Source organism: Ylistrum balloti, unplaced genomic scaffold (genome assembly GCF_031769215.1).
Source record: "Ylistrum balloti isolate Yb309-2 unplaced genomic scaffold, AGI_CSIRO_Ybal_v1 Utg370242, whole genome shotgun sequence".
Lineage (NCBI taxonomy): Eukaryota > Metazoa > Mollusca > Bivalvia > Pectinida > Pectinidae > Ylistrum > Ylistrum balloti.
Genome location: NW_026782196.1, coordinates 1,565,296 through 1,591,998, shown reverse-complemented (window position 1 = coordinate 1,591,998; position 26,703 = coordinate 1,565,296). Strand labels below are relative to the sequence as shown.

The 26,703-nt window shown below is 35.8% G+C and overlaps 2 protein-coding genes across 2 annotated transcripts; one reads left to right on the top strand and one right to left on the bottom strand.

The window, feature by feature from the left end:
• Positions 1 to 5: 5 nt before the first annotated feature.
• On the bottom strand, positions 6 to 11,412 carry LOC132552302 (BLOC-2 complex member HPS5-like). Its single transcript, XM_060216463.1, has 17 exons — positions 11,320 to 11,412; positions 10,787 to 10,900; positions 10,391 to 10,455; positions 9,830 to 10,007; positions 9,490 to 9,620; positions 7,952 to 8,042; positions 7,674 to 7,756; positions 6,965 to 7,042; positions 6,414 to 6,505; positions 4,989 to 5,885; positions 3,972 to 4,109; positions 3,415 to 3,486; positions 2,679 to 2,901; positions 1,961 to 2,308; positions 981 to 1,146; positions 109 to 564; positions 6 to 17 (listed from the first exon to the last, which is right to left on the bottom strand). The coding sequence occupies exons 1-17, from the start codon at positions 11,410 to 11,412 to the stop codon at positions 6 to 8; spliced, it is 3,237 nt and encodes a 1,078-aa protein (XP_060072446.1).
• A 2,142-nt stretch (positions 11,413 to 13,554) lies between these two features.
• On the top strand, positions 13,555 to 21,398 carry LOC132552301 (N-acetylglucosamine-6-sulfatase-like). Its single transcript, XM_060216462.1, has 12 exons — positions 13,555 to 13,689; positions 13,993 to 14,052; positions 14,340 to 14,543; positions 15,032 to 15,097; positions 15,271 to 15,369; positions 17,087 to 17,251; positions 17,888 to 17,970; positions 18,984 to 19,102; positions 19,724 to 19,827; positions 20,154 to 20,360; positions 20,567 to 20,677; positions 21,144 to 21,398. Exons 1-12 carry the CDS (start codon positions 13,555 to 13,557, stop codon positions 21,396 to 21,398), a joined length of 1,608 nt encoding a protein of 535 aa, XP_060072445.1.
• The last annotated feature ends 5,305 nt before the right edge of the window (positions 21,399 to 26,703 follow it).

The following is a 26,703-nucleotide window of genomic DNA, read 5'->3' as shown; positions in this document are numbered from 1 at the left end:
GTCACTCACTTGCTGGGCTAGTTCCATGGAGCACATCTCCAAGCACCACTTATCAGTGGACTGATCTTCTAGACTAACGACTTTCTCAGACTGATCATTATCTCCTACTTTTGCATCACTTTCAACACAATGATCTGTTGTCTGTCCACTTTCTGTATTTGACCAACACTCTGTCCATTTGTCCGTGCTATATGGATCTAGAGTTACATTCTCTATTCCATCATCTTTCTGCGATCCCCCGTCCTTCAAATCACCTGAAGTGTTATTATCAAGTGCTTTGTTTTGAACTTGACCTTTATTGCTGCTGTCTGTTAGGGTCCTTGCTGCTAGCTGGTCAGTGTAAACTTTAGTATGTAAAACCTGTAGGGTTCGGTTTAACTGAGTCACCCAGTTCATTAGAGTGTCCATTACTGCTGCACTATTTAGCACTACATTAGTGTCCTGCAGTATCTTCAGTGTGCTGTCAGTCTTAGCCATTAACTCTGATAAATCCACAGGTGGTTCAGTGTTCGCTGTTACTTGTTCACCACTACTTTCTGCAATACTGCCAAAGACTGGTTTTCCCTGAAATAAAGAGAAATATGCCTTATAATGGGCCATATAATGGCTGAATTTTAACCATAAATTTTTCATGACAAACATTTAAGAGGAATCTCAATTGAGAAAGTGTTAGCTTAGATAATTTGAATTCCTTCTATTCAACAGTGAAAAATACAGCATGGCTAAATGAGATATTGGGAACATTATGTAAAAATTTGCACATCTTAAATGGTGGCACACAATTCAAACTTCACAAGTAAGAATGTACCACCCTCGAGAAATAAAAAAAAAAAAAAAACAATACAAACTCAATTTTTGGCATTTTTTTTCCTGAAGACTCCAATGCTAACAGTTATAAAGTTAACATGCATTCAGAACCTGTGTCTTTGTAGAGCTTATTGTCACCAAAAATCTAATTAATTAGTAAATTCAACACAAACCTTATTTGCTACAGAGTCCATCGTTAATAGGTCATCACCAGAATGAGGCTTTGGCAGAAAGTTCATCCCTGACAAGTCTTCCTGTGATGGAGACTTTGTCAGCAAAGCTTTTTCCTTAATTGTCTTCAAAAACTTACGCTTGGTCACAGAGAACCTAGACTGTAAGCTAGCAAACAGAATCATGATACCATTATTCTCTTAACATCACAAAAATTCAAAGTCTTATTCTTTACAATATGTGAAATAAGTGAAGGCCCATGGAATGGAAGCATGGAAATAAAAGTGAATATCTCCTTCTTTTGTTTTATAAAAGTTAATTTTTCTACTTGTCTTCTTGCCAAATCCAACTTACATGACTGCTTGTCAGCGAATTTATTTTTCAGATCAACCCCAAAATCAGAACATTGCAGCTAAAAGGGAATCTATGTATCAAACTTGTGAAAGACTTATTAGGTGTTTTATGATATAACAAAAACAAACTTTCTCAGTCCAAACCCAAGTTTGCAGGCTGTTTTTTTTTCTAATCAGTTACAAAATTGAAAGGGTCAAGGGGGACCTACATCTAAGATCTGAAAAAGATCCATCCAGCGCTTCTCAAGAAATAGCTAAAACAAACTTTCATTGTCAAATCCAGAATGGCTGCATGTTAACCATTTTGTTTTCTGATCAGTCCAACAATCAAAAGTGTGATGTTTGATGAATACATGGTCACATTGTAGTTCTTATAACACAACCAGTAGAAGATTAGAGTGTGACGTTTCGATGACGACATGGTCACCTTCATCAGACATATGACCAGTGTAGAGCGTACTAGCACTAACGTACGTAGTGTCTGAGATGTTAAGGAATACTATAATCATATGTACACCAAGGTCAAAAAGTACACAAGATGGTAACATGAAATGTTGGTATGAAATGTGTGTGAATTTGACAAGTTAACAACACTGAAACCATAGGTATTAGATTTAAGTACTAGTTACCTATCCTTCATACTGCTGAGTGATACTTTAGGGGAGGAACTTGTGTGACTGCCTGCTGTTGGTCCCTCCCATGACTGACTGAGTGGACTCTGGGAGGGGGACGACCCAAGGCTGCTGGAGTCAAGACTTGCTGTCAGGTCAGCATTCTTTCTCTCTGAACTGCTCATAAATTCAGCTGATTTCCTTTCATAACTGTTTGAGAACTCCGTCTCTTTTCCATCACTCCTGTCATTTATGATTGTGTGGGGTCTGTCACCAGTATGTGTGGTTGGAGGTGCACAATGAGCCATTTTGAGGTTGCTTGCTATGTCAGATTCACTTTTCACCTTCACCATGCCACCAGTCTTTCTGTACAATAAAAAAAGCACACTTTGTAAGATTTGTACCATGAATCCAGTATTAGCTTAGAATTTAGTTTCAGGAAACCATCATGAATTAATTTTCGGGGATATGAATTTCTGTTTCATTTGTCTTTTTGAACATTATAAGTCCAAACAGATTTAATTATGATAACTGACATAAGACAAAACTTTCACATTTTCAGTAAGGGAAAATATATGTAAGAAATTCCTCGTTCCTGTAAAGAATTCCAAGTCCCTAACCCTTAACATTAGTGCTCGTATAAAAAAATGACAAAGGTTCGTGACTTTTTATACCGTATCTCACCGCAAATAAGCCCCCTCTCGCAAATAAGCGTACAAATTTCTTGTAAACAAACCTATTGTCGGCTGGAGTCCCATTGTGCAAGGATTTAGCAGATGTGCTGGATATTGTGCCACATCCCTCTGTTAATGTCACACCCTCTGAGGACAATGAACTAGATTCTGGCAGACTTTCATCCAATAGATTTGTCTTATTTTCTACATTCTGTGAGGGACTTCTTTCTTCAGAAAAAATATCATCTTGATAAATATCCAGTGATAATCTCCTCTGTGAGAAATCTGTGAATAGATACAAAAATATATTTACTTGTACTATCTATATTCCAGATTATTTTCAGTATCCTTCAAACTCTTAAAGCCTATTCCATTAAAATATCTATCCAACAAGAAGACTTGAGAAATAAAGCTGTTCGTTCTACTTATTAAATGGTACTTCCTGAAGTTAATCACTTAATGTCTGGTCCCTGTGAGACAAACCCGAAGTCCTCCTGATAGGGAGATACTTCTGTGGAATGGCCATAAATGAAGTATTGTGTCTCCCCCGTCCCTTCTACAAGAACTTAAATTTAACTGTGAAACTATTACATCTTCAAATATGTCATGGCACTTTTTTTTTGATGGGAGAGAGATCTTTGTAGAATGCATTTTGTACTGATGAGTTAGCCTTGTAGGAACTGGTGTGAACCAACCAAGGTATTTGAGGACACATATAGATAATGAACCTGCTTTACTTCCAATTACCTATAGCATTAAACGTTTCTTCAATTATACCGTCTTATTTCAAATGATTACCTGTAGTCTTCAATGCTCCATCAATTATGCTGGTACTCACAGACCGTTTCATCCCTCCACCAGACTTGGTCCCTAAAAACATTAATTGCATACTGATTTTTTTTTTTTTTGCAATGAAAGAAATATTCCTGGCACTTTGTGAGTGTTATATTAATCCAAGTCCAATACTCTAACTTTTGTGTTGTGAATATCTTAGAATTTCATCGCTGCCAATAAAAAATGACATACAGAACACAGAAAGTATGAAAGTAGTGATTTAACTTCCAAACCTCCAACAGATCTTCTTTATCAGTATCTGTCAGACTTCATTAGAAGTGTGACCCTGGTAAAAAATAGCTGCAATATACCGCTCAGCTTGGGAAAACTTCTCTTTAGCTTGATTGGTTGAGCGTCAGACTAGTAAACCAGAGATCCTGGGCTTGAATCTTAACAGAAGCATTGAAATCAATAATGTTTTCTATTACATAAGACTGACTAATAAATACCCATCAATACTTAATATTTCCTCTTTAAAATCCTGTCCTGCTCTTTATATCTTATAACTATTTAATACCTACCTTTCTGTACAGGCTTAGTTTTGTTGTCTGTGCTGGGAACTCCAAGGTTCACTGTTTTCACTCTTCTCTTTTTCTTCACCTTGCCAGGAGAAGTGGAAACTTCCGAACTCTGATTCAATGCTAACACCGGGGCAAGATCTGAAAAAATGTTTAGTTTACATTCAAAATCAACTTATATTCTGTGATATATATCTCATCAAATCAATGTGACCTCAGAAACTAGACATTTAAGTTTTATTAACTTTTTTGTTGTCAAAATTCATTGCACATTAATGACAAGAGATTACTCTAGGCAGGTCAAGGTCACAAAGAACGTTATTGTATACCAGTAAAACAGGTCCTATTTTGAAAAATAGTATTACCAGGGACGTAACGTCTCTGGTATTACCAAACAAGTCAAAAGAATAAATCCAATCATGCAAGTTAAAAATATAAAACAAACAAAAAGATCACTCTGAGTAAGAGAATACTACATACACAATAGATATCGACATGGAGGACAGTTTCTGTTTCCAAAGTATTTTCAACAAACTAGCAAGTTATCTAGATAGACAAATCTGCTTATTTGATATATAGAAGAAAACACTTATTCAATATTTGCCTTTAATTTTTATTTATGATTTTGACTGGAACATTTTTTCACAAAACCTAGAAATAACGGTTTGAGCAGTTAACTCCCTTAGACTAGTGACTTTATATCAATTACTGGTTGAATCATTTGTCTTTCCTGTTTTACTTGCATTCATTAAGAAATGATTCAACATATAAAAAGTTGTATTTATTTAAAATGTCTGTGTTTTAAATCATTCCTAACTATAAATATTTCTCATTTTCCCAGAACCAAATGTTTGGAGATTCCAGACAGGATTTCGCCAATCATAAATGACTCCTGTTTCTAGAATAGTATTAAAACATCTCTTGACAATACAAATATTAGATTTTAGTGGAAGGAACTTACACACGTCCTTTAATTTATAATCTTCATTAAAATATAAAAATGATCAGATAAAAACTAACCTTCATCATTCTGCAAGATCTTGTGTGATTCAACTGGCAGGGTGTTGTCTATCTCATCTTGAGGAGGAGATGCAGCAACATTATCATCATTGTTATGTTCCGAATGAACCAAGGCACTTGTAATCTGTAATGATGGCTTCCCATTTATTTCTCTATCAATGTCCGTGTCACAACTAGGGCCAAGATCACAACTTCTGTCATGGTGACTGTCTCCAAATTCTTCCCTGTTCACCTTCGTGACAATATTGTTTTCCACAATGACTTCATTAGATTGCAACTCAGGTGAATTTGACCCAGTATGTAATTTTTCAATATCTATTTGTTCGTTTATGTCTTGTTTATTGTCTGCATCACTATGACAATAACTATTAGCACCATCCTCTTTACACACCTCATCCGTTTGTCTGAAATTTTCACCGTTCGGAGAAAAAATTGCTGAAAAGTCTTGGTTTGAATCATGATCAGTGACATCACAATCTAAGATGGCTTCTTCAGTAGACATCCTATTGACTGTGTTAATGACTTTGCTGTAGCTCTGAACAGAGGCTGAGCTACTTGACCTGCTCCTTCCAGTCTCAGAACTATCATCTTCATCTGAGATAGTTTCTACATCATTTTTTGAAGCTTCCACCATAAAGATGTTGTAATCATTCTCCAAGTCTGTTCCTTTGATCTGCTGCTGAATGCTCTGTAACCTGTCCACAGACAGATGTTTCCTCCACTTCCCTTTAAGAAGCACCTGCTGAAATTTACAACACAAATCTGCTGCCAATGTCACATTCTTCTTCTGGAGAATTGAGACGACCTGTGACACAGCAAACATCTGGATCCTCCGCACCTCCCCACTAGTCATAAACAGGTACATGTCACTTTTCACTGTGCAAAGATCTTTGATACCTGAAACCATAAAGTTATGTATGGAATGTGGAAAGGTAAAAAATATTTCAACATTTTATTCAACTTTTTTTTGTGCTCAGTGATCGACATCAATTATTCAAAATCATTGATTGTTTGGTCTGTAAATTTTACATGTGCCTTACAATTCAAATTACTGTATACTAAGCTCAATATTCCAAAATTGGCACATTCTTCACTTTACCAAATTAATGCATTCCAGCGGTCAACATTCAATCATACATTTTCATGAAATGATACAGTTTACAATACTGTTTTTCTAAAATTTACACTTTAACAGCATTTCTGTCTTTATGAGTACCACTTTTTATACTGACACTGGTTTTGAAGCATGTGAGGACTGCTCCTGCTTTATATTCAAAGCAGATAACTGAATCAGATCCAGTTTATTATCCACACTTTTAACATCTTTAGAGCAAACACTGAAACAGTTTTCTCCTCAGTGAAGCGTACAGTATCTAACTAAACATTATCCTACCGTGATGAGCTGCCATGACAATAAATAGTTACCCGTGTCTAATTCAGTCCATAGAATGACTTTTACTTTGACTGGGTTTAGAATATATACACGATTATTTTTCCAGCTCAGCAAATACTGTGACCTGCAAAAAAATATTTTGATTGTATAGAGATGAAAGATGCTCAATCAAATTATTAGCAAATACAAAGTGAAGGTATCTTAGCTTACTGGCAGATCTATGTAACAGAGGCCATTACCGGGTATTTATTTCAATGCCTCCACTAGGATGAGAACCCCATACCTCTGGCTTACAAGTCTGATGTTCAACCAATCAAGCTAAAGAGAAATTTTCTCTTGCCAAGCATTATATTGCTGTTAGTATTTTACCAATGTTACATCTAAATTATTCCAAAAAATACTGAAGGCAGTAACTATTCCTAAGAGTAATTATGGTTAAAAAATGTTAATTCCAGAGAAATGTCAATTTGGGCATTTGAAAGTAAACACCATTAGTTCAATTCAAGGGTTGCATGATAATATTTCACTTATTACACTTTCAATAGAACAAAGACAGGTTTATTTGTAATACTGAATAACTCACCCAAACATTTTCAGACGAGGCAAGTTGATTCCTTGTCCAGCCCACTCTGATGTTGGTGTTGTCACCCACTCTTTATCACTGAACAAAAGCAATCAAGAAAAAAAATAGCTATATGTTAAGAAGCATATGTGAAAACTGACGTCAGGTTAATCACTTACGTAAAAGAAGGGTAAGAAAAAAACTTTGATATGACTACTTTACAAGGCGTGACTACAACCGACTTCTGTCTATCTCATTCCCAGAAGTGTGACTACAACCGACTTTTGTCTATCTCATTCCCAGAAGTGTGACTACAACCGACTTTTGTCTATCTCATTCCCAGGACGTGTGACTACAACCAACTTTTGTCTATCTCATTCCCAGAAGTGTGACTACAACCAACTTTTGTCTATCTCATTCCCAGAAGTGTGACTACAACCAACTTTTGTCTATCACATTACCAGGATGTGTGACTACTACCAACTTTTGTCTATCTCATTCCCAGGACGTGTGACTACTACCAACTTTTGTCTATCTCATTACCAGGACGTGTGACTACAACCAACTTTTGTCCATCACATTACCAGGACAAAGTGTGGACAAGACTTACTTTAAATCAATCACTTTGATAAGTGTGGACAAAACTTACTTTACATCAATCACTTTGATAAGTGTGGACAAAACTTACTTTACATCAATCACCTTGATGGGAGGTGTGGACAGAACTTACTTGATGTCAATCACTTTGATGGGAGGTGTAGCTAGTAGATGTTTGAACTGATGCGTACTGAGAACATTGCCTTCATAGTCTACCTGTAAATTGAGATCAACTCAATTATTAAACATTAAATCAGCAAAGCATATTCTATAAATCAACCTGATAATTTTTTAACTTGCACAATTCTTAGAAAATCTTTAAAGACTTTAACGAACAGTTACAATTAATTTTGTTTTTAAATGACCAGGGGTAAACAACTTTACAAATCTCAAGTGTAGAAAATGCCACACCTCCCAGACCCGAGAACTTGGTCGTGCACAGTACATCATGGGAAAGGACGTCTTACTGAGCTTGTAGAAACATGCACCATACTCTCCCTCCCTGTAATAAAACCAAATGTCAATGAATTAAGTCATCCTAACTTCCACTGTTATATAGTTAACATCATATCCATCTCCTTGTAGCAAATCCTGAACATTACAAGGCCAAGCAACAGCACTTGCCAATGAAATGGTGATAGAATCTTTATTCATACATACGGTAACTATGGTTGACATTTAGCAGCTTATGGATAATGAATACATTAACAAGACTTTGCCCAATCTGAGGAATCAATGGAATTGTATACTGAAAAAGTACTGAAACAGAATTAATATTTATAATGATAACAGTATGAACAATAAACATGCTGCTGTAATTCTATGAAACTAGACAAAATTTTTTCATAACAAGAAAATGCTTAATAAGTGTACAAACCTTGGTTTCTTCCTCTAGTGGAGAACATGTAATTGTAGTGGAGAACACATGTAATTGTAGTGGTGGACATGTAATTGTAGTGTAGGACACATGTAATTGTAGTGGAGAACACATGTAATTGTAGTGGTGGACATGTAATTGTAGTGTAGGACACATGTAATTGTAGTGTAGAACACATGTAATTGCAGTGGAGGACATGTAATTGTAGTGAAGGACACATGTAATTCTAGTGGAGGACATGTAATTGTAGTGGTGGACATGTAATTGTAGTGGTGGACATGTAATTGTAGTGTAGGACACATGTAATTGTAGTGAAGGACACATGTAATTGTAGTGGTGGACATGTAATTGTAGTGGTGGACATGTAATTGTAGTGGAGGACACATGTAATTGTAGTGTAGGACACATGTAATTGTAGTGAAGGACACATGTAATTGCAGTGGTGGACATGTAATTGTAGTGGAGGACACATGTAATTGTAGTGTAGGACACATGTAATTGTAGTGTAGGACACATGTAATTGTAGTGTAGGGGACATGTAATTGTAGTGGAGGACACATGTAATTGTAGTGTAGGACACATGTAATTGTAGTGTAGGACACATGTAATTGTAGTGGAGGACATGTAATTGTAGTGGAGGACACATGTAATTGTAGTGTAGGACACATGTAATTGTAGTGGAGGACACATGTAATTGTAGTGTAGGACACATGTAATTGTAGTGTAGGACATATGTAATTGTAGTGTAGGACACATGTAATTGTAGTGGAGGACACATGTAATTGTAATTGTAGTGGAGAAATTGGATTAAAGTCTATCATCTACTGATAATATATCAACATATCAAATAAGACTGATTTCACACCTAATTCAGAAATAAATCACTCCCCATAACAGATTGTGTTAACAGGGTTAAGTTACCTGATTATTCTACAGAATAACCCCAGCTACTGTAACATTATAGACAGCTGGTTGGCTGGTTTATTATCAGATGTTATTGTGTCTACTTTGAAGACTGTCGTATTTTTCTCACTAGGCAAACCTTTAACTATTGGAGTTAACAACCCCTTACTTTAAAGTGTTGCAACAGTAGGCTCTTGTCATAGTGGAAACCAACAGCTTGTTATCAGACCAGTCCATCTGGATGACCGCGGATTCAAGACGCATGATGACATCCACAGGCATCACCACCAGATTCTTCACCTGATCAAAAGATCAATGTGAAAAAAGACATCAAACAGACATCTCAAGGTCAAAAAGTTAAAGAGTCCAACTTTCTTCAAAACTTGGAAAACAATTTCAAGGCCAGTGGATTATGAGAGGACAACAAATCTTCATACAGCTGCTCTGATTCACAATGACTAGAGAGCAGATACCATATCAAATATTTCTGATCACAAACTTTTACTCACCTTGGGGACAACAGTCATGGAAACTTTGCCGGTAACATCAGACACATAGATTTTACCACCAGAGTGTTCCCACTGTATACAGGTAACAGTAGTTCTCATGTGCTCTGTGACAAGTTTTAATCTCTCAGGCCGAGCTCGTCTATCAACATTCATCTCCATTACTATCACATGGCCGTTACTTTAAACAAGTAAAAAATGTTCAACCCTTTAAACACATTGATTTGTTTAAAAAACAAGATTAACAATCAGTTACAAGATTTTAGTGATATTAAAAGTGGAGAACAATAAATAATATGTAATAATTGAAACAAATTATTTCAGAATTTGATTTCTTAACACAGCAAATAACATAAAAACTGGTGTCATTCCGTTGTACTCCTACCCGTATGTTTTCAGAAATCAGCAAGAAATGTACCAGTTGATGAAGCAACGTGGCAAAATGATTGAAGAATAACATTCTACCATCAAAATGATTATGTTAAAGTTTTATCACAATTATCATTAGTGAAGAGAAATATGCCTTTTCATCACAATTGACTTATTCAGGCCTATGTGACTTACAGTGTTGAGAAGGCCACCAACTTCTCATTTGGACATAAGGACACAACATTCACTGCAGCAGGATCCTACAAAAAAAATGAATTCAGACTATGACATAATATTCTGTAGCATCCCCACAAGGATGATAACTACTGGGTAGTACTTCTATAATGATTTCAAAAGTTTTAATACCTTTGACCCTTAACCCTTAACCTATGACCATCAAAATGTCCATGAGGTGAAGATACAGAATATGCTGTTGTGACATGTTCAGGTATGATGGTATAAATAAATTTTGCCCCAAGTCATTTATATAGGCAAGAGAGACCCTGATATTCCACAACCAATACAAAGTATAGTCTATATGATAGAAACTCTACTTAATAAATTTATACTTCAGCAGAGAAATAATCTTACCACTTCTGGAAATACAACTTGAAGATGTTTCTGAGTAAGTCTGTCAAAGATATACACATTTCCAGTGTTACTACCCAATGCTATGAATCTGACAGACACAGAAAGACATGTGAACTGAAACAGAACAGAGAGAATGCATCGTTATACAATGACATTGTATTTTTACAGAAATCAATAATACATACATGTACAACACTGTAGTTTGAATATCTTACAAAAACTACCACAAAGTATACGTACTTCAATGACCCTTCACATTGGCAATATTTAAAATATTTTTATGTAGTGTCATTATACCTGTACAATGTTCCTGATAAGTTACAGAAAAGTATTGAACACAAATAAACTACATGTATATACTTCATACATAACTTGAACAATTCCAATTGGTCAACTTTTTTGTTTCTTTTGATGGCAGGATGTAGGCTGTAGACTTTCTCAAATGTTACAACTCAAACATACATGTATTACAAATAGAACATAATTCTTCAGCTAAAAAACCCATTTAATGACCATTCAACTATCAAGCATACCCTGAGACGAGCTGAGCCCCGGAGTGGAGATTGAAGATTGTCCAGTTGGCCTGACTCCAACAGAAGGTGTGTCCATCCTGGAGGGTCAGCCATCATTGTATTTGTTCTTTTCAACTGACCATCTTGGCACCCAGTCACAATACTTGTTGTATGTAAGGACACTTGCTGTTGAATGAGAAAAACCATAAAAAACAAACATATCACTCGTTGACTAAACCATCTCTCCAACATACCTAAATAGAATTATACATCCATGACTTTAAGATAAAATATATTGCCACAGTGACCTACATCTAAATGAAATGACATTTTTTCACAAAATAAAAATGGGGTTTGTTTCAGTACTTTTCTCCTTTACTTCACGAGTCAGAAAAAGAGTCATTCTCAAATTCATTATAACCAGCCACTCTCAAGTCTTTCAAGTCATCAATTTATAATTATTTATACAGATTTCTCCTGAAGTTGTATGCCATAAAATCTGCAAGACTAGCTACACTACATAAGTATACACCACATTATTTGATGTGACGTGTTTGATATATTTGTACATGGTTTTGTTTATGTTGGACTAGAAATATATATGTGCAGTCCTATCCCCTCCTGTTTCAGTCCAACAGTTCAAAGTTGCGTATATAAAAGTCATTTCGTCTACTTTAGACTCTATCCGTATCTTTGATGACTAAATAAATTCTATACGTTTAAAAAGATTTTTCTAGTTCTGCATGACTGGTGGCGCAATCAACCTGCAGCTAATGTTGATTACTCTGAAACTGTCAATCGAAACTATAGACAAGATTAGTAAGCCATTGTCATGTAAAGATATAAATCTTTTATATCATATATTATACAGCCTATTGAATCGTCTTTCAATATCTAATTCCATCGCTTTTAAGAAAATACTGCCACTCGCAGTAAGTACCTAGTATCCGATATAACCTACCGCCCTCCGATGTTTATTTTCACTTTGCTCCCTGCATCACATGACAAGCAAAAAACTTCTTCTAAGGGAGGTAACTCTAACAGCAGACGACAAAACACTGTTATTAAGCATCTAAATACAGACTACATAGCATGTAACACTTCAGTGATTAAAAAACGAATCGCACGTTTAAAAACAAATATTTTATCAGGCAGAAGACAAACATTACATTCATAGCAAAAGTCCGGCCTACTGTACTTGACAGTGGGGTGCATCACATGCTCATGTTGCAGCAACTCTTTTTCCGATACAAGTGTCACTATGTGTAGACTGTCTACTTCGTGAAAAAAAATCCGTTTTCGATTTTTTTTTTCAATGCAACCTCTTAAAAGTGGATTCCTCTATCATAAGAACAATAATAGACTTAGATATATATAACTACATACAATGTATTGATTTGGTTTAATGGTCTAAAAATGTATACCTTCCAAAAATGAAAGTTTTGACAAATGTCTTAAACCGTTGAGATCGATTGAATTACTACTTACTTTTAATATATTTAAGATTTTAAAATCTGTTTAAATACTTGATTGAACAATTTTTATTTAGTCGATGTTTGGATCTATATTTCTGAAGTTTTCTCCATCTATGGCAAAATACAAAATCGGTTTTGTGACACTGACCATGTATTATCTACATACTTGTGTATTGTATCATAGAATCAGTATGGCTTCCGTTAAAATCTTTGATAGAATGAAAAATCAGATTAAGAATGATTAATGTGAATTACAGAATTTCATTTAATGTATATGAAGATGACGGTGATATTACGGTTTGTTTTAACAAGTTTGGAAAAGGTGGTGTAACTGTTAATACAAACCCTACCAAACCCTGACTGACAGATCCAGTGAATAACCAAATGATATAGTGATTATATCACACCTACCAAATGTATCACCCCATCCAGCACTAATTTACCACGAGTCTTAATGAGTCTTCATATTACCTATTTAGTAGGGGTGTTTCGTCTCGCAATCATACGTATATATATAGGTAGGTATCTTTGTACACTTTGACCTTGACATAATGATTTACGAGTGAGAAATTGTAGAATGATAACAAGTGCATACTGTGTGTAGTCTGTAAACAGTGTTTATAAATGTCTGTACAGAGTGCGTTCACCCCTCATCGATAGTAGGAGGGAATGTTTCCGAAAACTTTCTATTAATAATTAAGTATTCTAGTGTTTAACTCTGTCATTGCTTAAACCAGAAATCTCGTAAGAAGTGGAAATATCATTGTATCTAGGACCGAATATGGTGCCATTTGACGTATTCATTGGCGTGTTGATGTGGACGGTTATAACGATGACGAGCCACGGATCTATCGAGGCCACACCAAACATCGTCTTCATCTTAACAGATGACCAGGATATTGAGCTAGGGGGCACGGTAAGGGGAACATATGTACATTATCATTTGCACATATAAAGTGTTCCCAGTTGTACTTCAATATATATAGAGAGAATAGGGAAAAGTTTGCCCAGAATTCGAACCACGGTCCTTCAAACTATTAGAGAGGAGACGAAAGGGTTTATAGGTCTTTGTCTACAAGGAAAGTTTTGATAAAATACTTATTTTTGTGTTAATTTATTGTGATAGAAACGTAAATCATGGACGAATACTACAATTATTCATTGATGAAGATAATTAACATCGTATAATGAACCAATAATGTATCTAATAATTTTCCAGATTCCCATTGAGAAAACTCGTGTGTTAATCGGCAGCCACGGGAAAGTTTTCCAGCAGTTTGTATGTTTAGGGCGTATAACCTATTTCAACTTATTTTTTTATTACACACCTTAATGATTTAGCTGAAAACATGAAGTTGTAACCAGTAATGATACACAAGCGGTTAAGATATGTAATTTTCAACATTAATTCAATAATTCCACGTTTAAATAACTTTAAACTGAATTACGTTTTCATAAAATAAATCAAGAGCTGAAATACGTGTTTAACTTATAAAGGCCAATACCTGAACACGTCTCTCCAGATATCAGATAATATGTAACAATATTATTCATTGTTTTCATCAGTACGTGAACACGCCCCTTTGCTGTCCGAGTAGATCCAGCATCCTCACAGGAAAACATGTGCACAATAATTTGGCGTTAAACAATTCTCTGGAGGGAAACTGCAGCAGTCCTGCATGGCAACAGACCCAGGAAGTGAACGCCTTCCCGACCTACCTCCACAGTCATGGTTATACGACATTTTTCGCTGGAAAATACCTCAATCGTGTACGATTGTCCGAGTAATCAGACAAAGTAACAGCAGAAAAAAACTTTCCAACAGTAACACTTGTACCTCTTTTCGGCTCCCCTGATATCCGGAGTAATGGACCTCATTTAGAATACTTCGGAATATTTGCTTATATTGATTGAAGATGAAAAAATCCAGATTAAATTGTATGATACCAAAAATAATTACGATTTTATATACAATATTTTAAACCCCTTTTTGTGGGAGAGGGGATAGAAATATTCCAAAATGCATTTTTTCCGGATACTTTCAGTAATTCTCATTTTGACGTGTTCCCAGTTTTTTTGTTTTTGTTTTGTTTTTGTTTTATATATTTATTTTTTGCGAAATTGCAGTTCTTCGATGCATTTCACGACCTGTAATAAGATTTAACCTGGTTGAATATACCCGAGGGTAAACAACTGTACTAAGGAGCTAAAGCTACTGTAACATATTGTAAATGTCAATCACTCGTAATCTGTTTCAGTACGGTAACAAAAAGGCTGGTGGTATTCAACATGTACCGCCGGGATGGACACATTGGAATGGACTAGTAAGTACCATCTTTGAAGTGGAAGATTTCAACACATAATGTGCTGCTTTCTTCTTACATGTATCACGTGACGATCCCACGTACAGAAATATATACCGACTTTTCATTTTTGTTTGGTTGCTCTTAACTTTTGAACTATTTTTAGATAAAATGTGTGATTATTTTTTGTACAGGTTGGGAACTCTAAATACTACAACTACACTCTCTCTGTAGACGGCGTAGAAGAGAAACATGGCGATGACTACGACAAGGATTATTTTACTGATGTTATCGTAAGTGGCCTCTACAGAATTACATGTATGTAAACTTAATGTCCATAGCCCATGTCCTGGGAAATTACATTAAATTATAGGCAGATATGTTTGTCTGAAGAAATTATCGTACAGACACAGTGATGGTGTTTCAGATATATTTGACTAGAGAAGTTATCGTACAGACACAGCGATGGTGTTTTGGATATGTTTGTCTAGAGAGATGATCGTACAGACACAGTGATAGTGTTTCGGATATGTTTGTCTAGAGAAGTTATCGTACAGACACGGTGATAGTGTTTCGGATATGTTTGTCTAGAGATATGATCGTAAAGACACAGTGATAGTTATCGTACAGACACAGTGACAGTGTTTCAGATATGTTTGTCTAGAGAAGTTATCGTACAGACACAGAGATAGTGTTTAAGATATGTTTGTCTAGAGAAGTTATCGTCCAGACACAGTGATGGTGTTTCAGATATATTTGACTAGAGAAGTTATTGTACAGACACAGTGATGGTGTTTTGGATATGTTTGTCTAGGGAGATGATCGTAAAGACACAGTGATAGTTATCGTACAGACACAGTGATAGTGTTTCAGATATGTTTGTCTAGAGAAGTTATCGTACAGACACAGAGATAGTGTTTAAGATATGTTTGTCTAGAGAAGTTATCGTCCAGACACAGTGATAGTGTTTCAGATATGTTTGTCTAGAGAAGTTATCGTACAGACACAGAGATAGTGTTTAAGATATGTTTGTCTAGAGAAGTTATCGTCCAGACACAGTGATGGTGTTTCAGATATGTTTGTCTAGAAAAGTTATCGTACAGACACGGTGATGGTGTTTTGGATATGTTTGTCTAGGGAGATGATCGTAAAGACACAGTGATAGTTATCGTACAGACACAGTGATAGTGTTTCAGATATGTTTGTCTAGAGAAGTTATCGTACAGACACAGAGATAGTGTTTAAGATATGTTTGTCTAGAGAAGTTATCGTCCAGACACAGTGATGGTGTTTCAGATATATTTGACTAGAGAAGTTATTGTACAGACACAGTGATGGTGTTTTGGATATGTTTGTCTAGGGAGATGATCGTAAAGACACAGTGATAGTTATCGTACAGACACAGTGATAGTGTTTCAGATATGTTTGTCTAGAGAAGTTATCGTACAGACACAGAGATAGTGTTTAAGATATGTTTGTCTAGAGAAGTTATCGTCCAGACACAGTGATAGTGTTTCAGATATGTTTGTCTAGAGAAGTTATCGTACAGACACAGAGATAGTGTTTAAGATATGTTTGTCTAGAGAAGTTATCGTCCAGACACAGTGATGGTGTTTCAGATATGTTTGTCTAGAAAAGTTATCGTACAGACACGGTGTTGGTGTTTCGGATATGTTTGTCTAGGGAGATGATCGTAAAGACACAGTGATAGTTATCGTACAGACACAGTGATAGTGTTTCAGATATGTTTGTCTAGAGAAGTTATCGTACAGACACAGAGATAGTGTTTAAGATATGTTTGTCTAGAGAAGTTATCGTCCAGACACAGTGATAGTGTTTCAGATATATACGTACAGATACAATTTAGTCTCTGCCAATGACTTTAATGTACATTTATGTCTCTATTCAGGGATTTAATGAATATCTAACAAGAAAATAAAAATGTACCCTTATCAAGACATAAGTAACAAACTATACCTAAAATCGTTGGTCGTTGTTTTATTTTTCCAGAACAGAAAAGCAACAGCCTTTTTAAACTCTGCCCCGCCTACTCCGTTCTTTATGATGCTGGCAACACCTTCTGCCCATGCTCCATTTACCTCTGCTCCCCAGTACAGGAACCGCTTCAGCCAAGTACAGGCCCCAAGAAACGGGTCCTTCAACAAACATGGCTCGGTAAGCTAGAACTACCGATGCTGGCAGCATGGAGGAAACTGGGCACGGAGTGAAAACCATAAAACTAATAATATAGAAAATAGCAAGTAGTTGCCAGTTTTATCCGTCCATCCGTCTTTTCTTTTCCTGAGTATAACTTTGCGCGCAGTCAAGCAAGGATCATGAAATTTGATGCATACATAAGTCATATTAAAGACGATGAGCAATGAACCAAATTCAGGAAATCTCCCAATTACTTAGTTAAAGCCCTTTCTTAAAATTTTGTATCCGGAGTACAATTTGTTTGCATTAAAACTGGGATAATGAAACTATGTATATACGTTGCTATACTTAAACGGTGCTCAGTGTATAAAATTCAGGGCCTGCAACCAATTCATTACAGAGTTATTGCCCTTTATTACAGCATTTGTGTCCGGACAATAGTTTTGCTTTCATTTGAGCTAGGATAATGATATTGAGTGTGGTATATACATTTACATTGGTCTTACTTTGACCATACGCAATATGTCGGATTCAGGACCTGAAACCCCTTGAATACATAGTTATTGCCCTTTGTTAACATTGTGTTGCTTATAAAGTCGTTTTCGGGGAGCAAATTAGTTTCAATTATACCCTTGTTTTCGTTTTTTGTTTCAGGATAAACATTGGTTAATACGACAAGCTAAAACACCCATGTTAGAAGAATCTGTCCGGTATCTGGACAGTATATACAGAGACAGGTAACATGTACTGCACAACAGTGTCCTTAAAACTGTTGTACGGTGTAATCCGGTATACACAGGCAACCACAGGCACTCATACTGTACTACAGTGTAATCAGGTATACACAGGCCCTACTTGTACTGTACACTACAGTGTAATCCGGTATACACAGGCCCTACTTGTACTGTACACTACAGTGTAATCCGGTATACACAGGCCCTACTTGTACTGTACACTACAGTGTAATCCGGTATACACAGGCCCTACTTGTACTGTACACTACAGTGTAATCCGGTATACACAGGCCCTACTTGTACTATACACTACAGTGTAATCCGGTATACACAGGCCCTACTTGTACTGTACACTACAATGTCATCCGGTTTTCACAGGCAACTACTTATACTGTACACTATAGTGTAATCCGGTATACACAGGCCCTACTTGTACTGTACACTACAATGTCATCCGGTTTTCACAGGCAACTACTTATACTGTACACTACAGTGTAATCCGGTATACACAGGCCCTACTTGTACTGTACACTACAGTGTAATCCGGTTTACACAGGTAACTACTTGTACTGTACACTACAGTGTAATCCGGTAAACACAGGCCCTACTTGTACTGTTCACTACAGTGTAATCCGGTTTACAAACTAGCACTTATATACATTACTACATGATATTTCGGTATATTTAAGTAACCGCTTTAATAAGGTACTTGCACACGGGTATCTGTTTGATTGATTACTGTGATGTAATGAGGTGTCTGTATACCGTGTGGTAATTTCTACGGTGTAATGAGGTACTTGTATACACGGGTAACTGTTTGGTAAGTACTTCGGTGTAATGAGGTGTCTGTCTACACGGGTAACTGTGTGGTAAATTCAACAGTAACAGGAGGCACCTGTTTACATGGATTGTCGTGCGATATATACATAAAACTATGCAATATTGCGGTTAAACTGTACATATAGACAGAGATTCATTTTCTATATCTATATGTATATAGATATTTTGACGTACAGGTGGAGAACATTACTGTCGGTGGATGATATGGTGGAGAACTTGGTGAACTTACTAACTACAAAAGGTCTCATAGACAACACATATATCTTCTTTTCCTCTGATAACGGTTACCATCTCGGTAAGTAAAGATGTCATTTTACATGTATATTCTCCTCTGATGATGATTACCATGTAGGTATGTAAACGTGTCACCACACTTGTAATTCTGTAGGTAAAGGTGTCGCCACACCTGTATCTCTGTAGGTAAAGGTGTCACCACACCTGTAACTCTGTAGGTAAAGGTGTCACTACAACTGTATCTCTGTATGTAAAGATATCACCACCCCCATATCTCTGTAGGTAAAGGTGTCACCACACCCGTATCTCTGTAGGTAAAGGTGTCACCACACCCGTATCTCTGTAGGTAAAGGTGTCACCACATCTGTATCTTCTCAAATGGCAGTTGTCGGTAGGTTAATAACTATATCAGCGTTGCAGCTGATAATGTTCCTGATTAGACTGTAGTGATGTTTAAATTTGCACATATGTCAATATATGACTTTATCATACATTTATAAGACTGAAATCGTCAATTTATAAACAAAATGGAGGGAAAATATCATAGAAACAAAAGCACGGGACAATTTGCTGTAAATTGTTCCACGATCTGATTTAGATAATAGAAATATGGGAGTTTAGGAAATATGATTTCGTTTTTCATGGAGTCTTCACGGTGTTTTATCATACGGTTGTATTACAGGCCAGTTCTCACTACCGTTAGATAAACGCCAACTCTACCAGTTTGACATCCATGTGCCTTTCATGGTCCGGGGACCGGGCGTAACTCCAGGGGCGGTCAGTCAAGTAAGAGCAACAAATGTAGTCTCAAACATTCTCCAATATGTTTACCTTTCATTTGCAAATAAAAATGATTCAGAAGTGTAACTTTACATCTTTGCTAAGTAACTTTATTTTGTTTTCGTGTTTCAGTTTAATATTCCTAGTTACTTCATTCAATTACTACCTGCCTTCGTGTTTTAACTACAAACTATCCATTGAAATGAATTTTAAAACCTATCGCAGACATATTAGTATAATCCATATTTCTCTCCGCGTTTTGGTTTTTGTTTTGTTTCGTGTGTGTATTTTGTTTGTTATCATTTTTACGCTTGCATGACGTCTGGTTTCAGGAATTGGTGACAAGTATTGATCTAGCTCCAACTTTTTTGGATATTGCTAAAATCCCGCCTCCGTCCGACATGGATGGTTTGTCACTTCTACCAAGACTTCTCTCTGATACCCCGACTAAGGACCGGAAATATCTTTTGATTGAGCATCATGGAGAACACACCCCTATTATACCCGGATGTCCTCAGTATAAGGACCAAAATATGGCGGTACGTCCAACTTGTATGTCTGGCAAAACTGCAATTAACAAGCTTTGTGTTTCTGTGTTGTGAAAGTCGAATATATTTTTCTTTATATGGATTTTCTTCGGTTTTCCAACACCATATATTGCCCAAGGAAGTAGTCATTGTCGTACCTTCCATTTCAAAACACTTTCTGTTTATTACGAATATCGTCTGATTTATCCGTTTTACAGAACTGCGAGTCTGCCTGTGTATGCGAGGACTCCCTGAACAACACATACACCTGTGTATTGGGTGGAGAGGAGGGACAGTTTTACAAGTATTGTAAACTTCAGGATGACGAGGTACATACATTATTGCCTATGTACATCTATATATGTTATTATCTGTATGTATGTATGGCTCTACTTCGATATATTTGTCTACATTGATATTGCTAGCTTTGTCTAACATGACGACTTTAAATCTTGGTGGTCGGTGGCGCTGTGGTAACACAATCGCCTTTCACCAAGACATACGAGGTTCATTTCCCGGCACGGAGGTTAAAAGGTACAGGGTCGCCTACCCGACCACGTCGGTTTTCCCTGGGAACCCCGGTTTCCTCCCACAATAAGACTCATCGCGCACATTTATCTTTACCAACAAGAGTGATTAATAAAGCTGAAAGCTTGTTTCGATATTGTCGTAAAATAAACAAAAATAAGTTTATATTTTTTATGACAATAATAACAGATTATCCAGTTTAGATCCTGTTGATGTGGTGTTATATTACTTAGATGCTATATTACTTAGATTATCTTTTCGTTTCAGAATTTTGAGGAGTTTTATGACCTGCTTGTTGATGCTAGTGAACTTACCAACATCGCACCTGTAATCAAGAAAAATGCTTCCTTTTACAATTACGTGACCAGAACATTATCGCATCTAGCACAGTGTACAGGATCCTCATGTTCACATATTCCTGATAAGGAACTCTTTTGGAAGTTCAGACAGACCTGTTTAGATGTGTTTATGTATATAGTCGAACTTATAAAAACAATACAACATGTCTTTTATAGTAGTTGAAATGTATATGAACTCACATTATTGCAGTGTAGTTCAATTAAATCGACCGTTCTGAGTTACTGTTGCTGGAATAGGTTGGTACATCGTTCAATTTGGATATGAAATAATACAACATTTGCTAACATTGTTAGAATGAGATCACTTGCTAGAGGTCTGGTATGAAAAAACAAGTTATGTATTGCGGGTGGTTCAACATGTTGATAGAGCTCAGGTAAAAAAATCTTTTAAGACATGCATTGATAGCTTAACATGTATGTATTACTCTGTAGGGGCATTTTTAGAAAATCTACTGACTTTTAGCTGTCTAATATTGAGACTTGTCACATTGCAGATTACACTTCTAAAGTGGCGTAAATAAATCCAAAAATCTGTTGCAATGGTGACAAATATAAGCTATTGAATTGTCCAACAGACTAAGCCTGTTCCACGATTATTTTTTTAGTTATTATAACAAGATCATTTCTATGTTTATTCTGATAATAATTTCATTTCAAGATAAAGAAGGCTGATTCATTGTACATGTGTCTGTTCTGTATTCAATGAAAACCAGCATTCCCAGATGTCTCTTCATCCTCAGTTTAATCAGTCTTGGCAAAATAAAGATAATGTCTAATTTCGCCTATGTTTTCACCGAACAGCAAAATGATCAAGGTTTCTATGAACAAAAACTTACGCGTGCATAGACCAAAATGGCATCCACTTTCTGCATCGAAGTTGTTCTTTCCATACGGAAATCGGATTTAAAAATTGCAAGTTTATGAAAGCCACAAAACCACGAATTTTCAATCGCTGATATTGATTATTAATGAAGACGGAGTAGTTATTTCATGACATCCAATTTAAAAAATCAGTTATCAGTTTATGTTACACATGAAATGTAATGCTCCGAATCACTTAAGAAAGTAAGTCAATTTTAGCCGCCATGTAATGTTTTTGTCACGTGCCGGCAGATTCTTCGCCCATATCAATGAAAATTCTTGCTGACAATAAGATATCTGCGTTGATATATTTTTTTTAAAAAAATGAACTATTTTACATTTGTTAAAAACTGAGATTTACTGTCAAAATTGTTCAATTTGTAAATAGATTTTCAAGAGTAAGGTCGCTCATGCCTTTGCTCACTGGATCGTCTGCTTGAAAACAATCAACACGAGGAATTCTAATCAGTAGGTCCTTAACAAATATTGTAAAGTTTGAATCGACATGCTTTGCTATTAATTCGATAAATGATAAATATTTTATGAAATGGATGCTTTTTTGAAAATTTAGGGATTCGACACGTCAAAACAATTTATAAATGCCATCCTTCTGTCCTCGAGGATGCATCATTTGTTACCCCATACCAGAGACGTATATATACGTCTCTGCCCATACTTAATCTCTTTTGGGAATCTTCCTTGAGATCATTTATATCGGAAGTTTGAGAATGTCCCTCGTCCCGTCCACATCGTCAAACTTCCAATATAAATGAGTCCCAAGGAGGAATCCTAAAACGGATTACCCCATACTGTATCCCACACTAGCTATATATAGTCGTCCCGAATTAAAATGAAAACTTCTTCATTTGTATTTAACACCGTCATCAGTTCCACGTAGAATTCCGAAGCCACATGCATATATACATATCCATCATAAACAAATCATAGGAATATTAATATTTGCATATTTTCAGAGACGCAAATATGAGATGTACATATAGATCTCTGATGTGATTGCTATACAGCATTGTGAAACATTGTGGTATGTGTTACATGTTGTATCATTATTAATTAAATCTATTTCAGATGTAACAGGCACTCACCATTGCCCAGGTGATCAAAAACGAAGAATTTATTTTCAAAATGAAGTGAAGCCAACACAGATGTGGGCACATCAGATCTAAATTGGTGATGACAACAAAATCTGGAAATAGTAAATTTCTTCAACTGAAATGAGTATGGAGAAGAAAAAGGAGTCTAATGGTACATAGTGTAATTGGATTGGAAATTTTTTCACTTTGCATTTTTTTTTGTCAGATTGCTGAATAAGTACACACACAGGTCTTTATTTATGAGCTTGTCATCAGAAACTGATAAAAATCAATAAAAAATATAAATCATAGTGATTTAATTGTCATGTCAGAATTTTTAGCTGTTACTGAAAACAAATACATATATCCTTGGTCCAGTTAGTTAGAGTACATGTAAATTCCAAATTGCTACTGACACCTTGACAAGTTATAATACTACTTAAACCATTTTGTTGCAGAAGTGAAGACTGATGTGAAACTTTTACTGGAATGTCTCCAGTATCAGGCTGACAATGCTGCAGCAACTAAACAAGCTCTGTTTACGCTGGCCTCCATCTTCTCAAACCATGGTATTTTTATATTAATTATAATTAATGATGTGGTGCAACAACCTTGCCAATGTCAACCCATATATTTTCAAAACTTTCTTTATCGGGTATGTTTAAAATTTGTGACTAGTATTCTATCTCATGTAGAATGCGCTTCTAAAACCAATAATATTACCCTGGTAAATGAGAAATGAATGCAGACTTGATCTGTTATTGCACAATTCCATACTCTTAATGAATTGTTGTTTGGTCACATTGCAGAAGGAGCGAAGGATCATTTCCGTAGTATTGGAGGGCTTAATTTTGTTTTCAGCATCATAACTTCCACCACAAATTCAGAAGTACAGGAATCAGCATTCTACTGTTTAGGATGTTGCATTGAAAACAATGGTAATCAATATGACATGGCATACATGCATATGTGATGTTAGTTATTTTTAATGGACAGCAGAAGAAAAGTAAATGGTAAATAACTGTCCTTATTAGGTAAAATATGTATTAGGTAATCACATGATATTTCTTGCATTCATTTTTTGTTTGTTTGTTTGTGTGTGTGTGTGTGTGTGGGGGGGGGGGGGGGGTGGGAGGGGGGGCACATCAATCAAGAGACAAACCTCAAGGATGTCTACTTTCCAGAAAATTTGATTGTGTTGGGTTAAAGTTAAAAAGTTTTGTCAGTGCTTAAGTTTCACTCATTAAGTCACTATTACTATGAATACAAAATTCTCAAATTCTCATTATTGAGCCATTTTACTTTAATATTCACCATGCATGTTACTAGGATATTTTTTAAAATGACTGATTTAGGAGACAAATAGTTAATCAAATAATAAATAATAGTTCAATGCAACTTTGCCAAATAAAATCTTAACGTGTGAGTTTTATACAATGCCAACAAAATTTAAAACATGGTTTTAAGAAGATTGGTAGTTCCTGAAAGTTACTGGACATACCTATTTTGTGACATATTGTAAAACACTAGATATTTTATGTATATAAAATTTGAACCTTATCAATTTCCTTTTTTGACAAATGGCAGTATTTTGCCAGAAGTGCCTCACTTCTACCAGTGTGTTTGTATACCTTCATGGAATCCTGAGTGATACACATGGCCCTACCAGGCTCAAACAAACAGCTAACTTCTTCCTTCTCAATCTTGTTTCCAATAATGGTAAGTATCATTATACACAGTGCCCTTAATTGGAATAATTTTTTACCACACATAAAAGTGCAGTTATTAGGGCATGAGGATTGAGATAGCATTTCTTCCTATTCCCAGTCTGATGCTCTGTGAGAAAGCATTTCACCCTAATCTCAGTCTGTTGCTCTGTGAGAAAGCATTTCATGCTACTCTTGGTCAGATGCTCTGTGAGAAAGCATTTCACGCATAATCCCACTCTGATGCTCTGTCTTGCATTGTGGGTCAGTATCTCCCCATCCATGTTTCAATTCTATATGCTTGTTTTATGATTTGATTAATTTCATTTCATGACGATGCTTTCTATACCAATTGCTTTCAGTTACAAAGATGGGGTCAGGAATTCCACCCCACTTTCTCTTTTGGTATTATTTTATTTCCTCTTCACTTTGAGATTATTTCAGAATACTGAATTCCAAAATTCTTAAAATTTATCTTGTTGATACACTGGTGTATAGTTCGTAAGGACAAGGTCACTAAAATCAATATGGGATTCCTGTATGCATTTAAGTGCCTTGATAACTTTTCAGGGTTTTATTATGTCAACCAGTTTTCTCAAGCAACAAATTTCCAAGTAAAGAAAAAATGGAGGTTCCTATTATCACTCAGTTTTAAACCTTAGATATCCCCCTTGAGGTAGAGGTTCGTTCTTCCTTGTATGAAACAATAGATTTCCAGGTCTGTACAGCTCTTTGACAGAGTGTAAATATAGATCTTACAGCCTTCAGTCACACAGTAATGATTGACTCATTCTATTGTTAAATTGTACATTAAGTACATCAAGACAAGTAGTGAACATTTTTCTGTTTCTTTTTGTTCCCCTCCCCCCAACATGTCTAACATTGTATCTGTTTCCCTGTATTGTCAGGTCAAGGACAAACATTAGTGAGAACTACAGGATGTTTATCAGATTTATTGCAGTTACTACGGTAAGTAAACCAATGTTGATTAAGGTTTGATTATAGTTGCTACAGGTATCAAGTTACCATTTCGAAAAGAATATTGATGTGAAATCATACTTAAAAGTGTGCTGGCTTTGTAGACTTGCCTGACACCAACAATTATGCAATAAAAACCTGCATAAGTATGACATGTTGAAAATGTTAGATCACTATTTATACTATAGTTGTTATGGTATGTCTAAATACATGCATTAAAAATGGTAATACATTTAGTTATAAACAGGGAAAGGTGTCGAGAGAGTTTCACAAATTGTACATCCATTCATCATTTTATTTATCACAACAATTATAAGTAATATTGATAGATATGCTGATATACTGTCAAGATTTGTTTTCTAATGTCAAGAGCTTCCAATTGACTTCAAACATTATGTTATGTGAATTTGAAAACACTCCCACTGTAATCTTAAAAGTACTGACCATCTTTCTGTTTAATAAGTGCTATTGAGAAGAACCAGTTTTGTCTGTCATGATGTTTTCATTTATTGTGCTCACAGGCCGCCACTAAATACTTCTTATTTGTGTCATTGAAACAATCTGATAGGCAATACACTTATTCTGGTGGAACATCAATTTACAGCTCAGCATTTCCGAAGACAGAAATGTTCAACAGACAGGGAACCACTGAGTCCTGGTTTGAGGATGTAGGATTGACCAGTGTGGAACTGTGGTCAAGTGTGGCTAGTACACTTTGCATGTGTGTCAACAATCCACGCAATGGTACAGTAACTACCATCACTAGGAATAAAAACTGTAGAACAATTTCAATGAAATTTTTTATTTATTCCCTATATGCTTCCAAATTCCA

Excerpts from the sequence above, each read along its gene's own strand:
- LOC132552302 (XM_060216463.1), bottom strand. The coding sequence starts at position 11,412 with ATGGCTGACCCTCCAGGATGGACACACCTTCTGTTGGAGTCAGGCCAA. Across the intron at positions 10,901-11,319 it reads GGGGCTCAGCTCGTCTCAGG|TTCACATGTCTTTCTGTGTC; the intron begins GTATGCTTGATA and ends GTTCTGTTTCAG. Across the intron at positions 2,902-3,414 it reads TGGAGCATTGAAGACTACAG|ATTTCTCACAGAGGAGATTA; the intron begins GTAATCATTTGA and ends ATCTATTCACAG.
- LOC132552301 (XM_060216462.1), top strand. The coding sequence starts at position 13,555 with ATGGTGCCATTTGACGTATTCATTGGCGTGTTGATGTGGACGGTTATA. Across the intron at positions 19,828-20,153 it reads CTCCAGGGGCGGTCAGTCAA|GAATTGGTGACAAGTATTGA; the intron begins GTAAGAGCAACA and ends GTCTGGTTTCAG. Across the intron at positions 20,361-20,566 it reads ATAAGGACCAAAATATGGCG|AACTGCGAGTCTGCCTGTGT; the intron begins GTACGTCCAACT and ends TCCGTTTTACAG.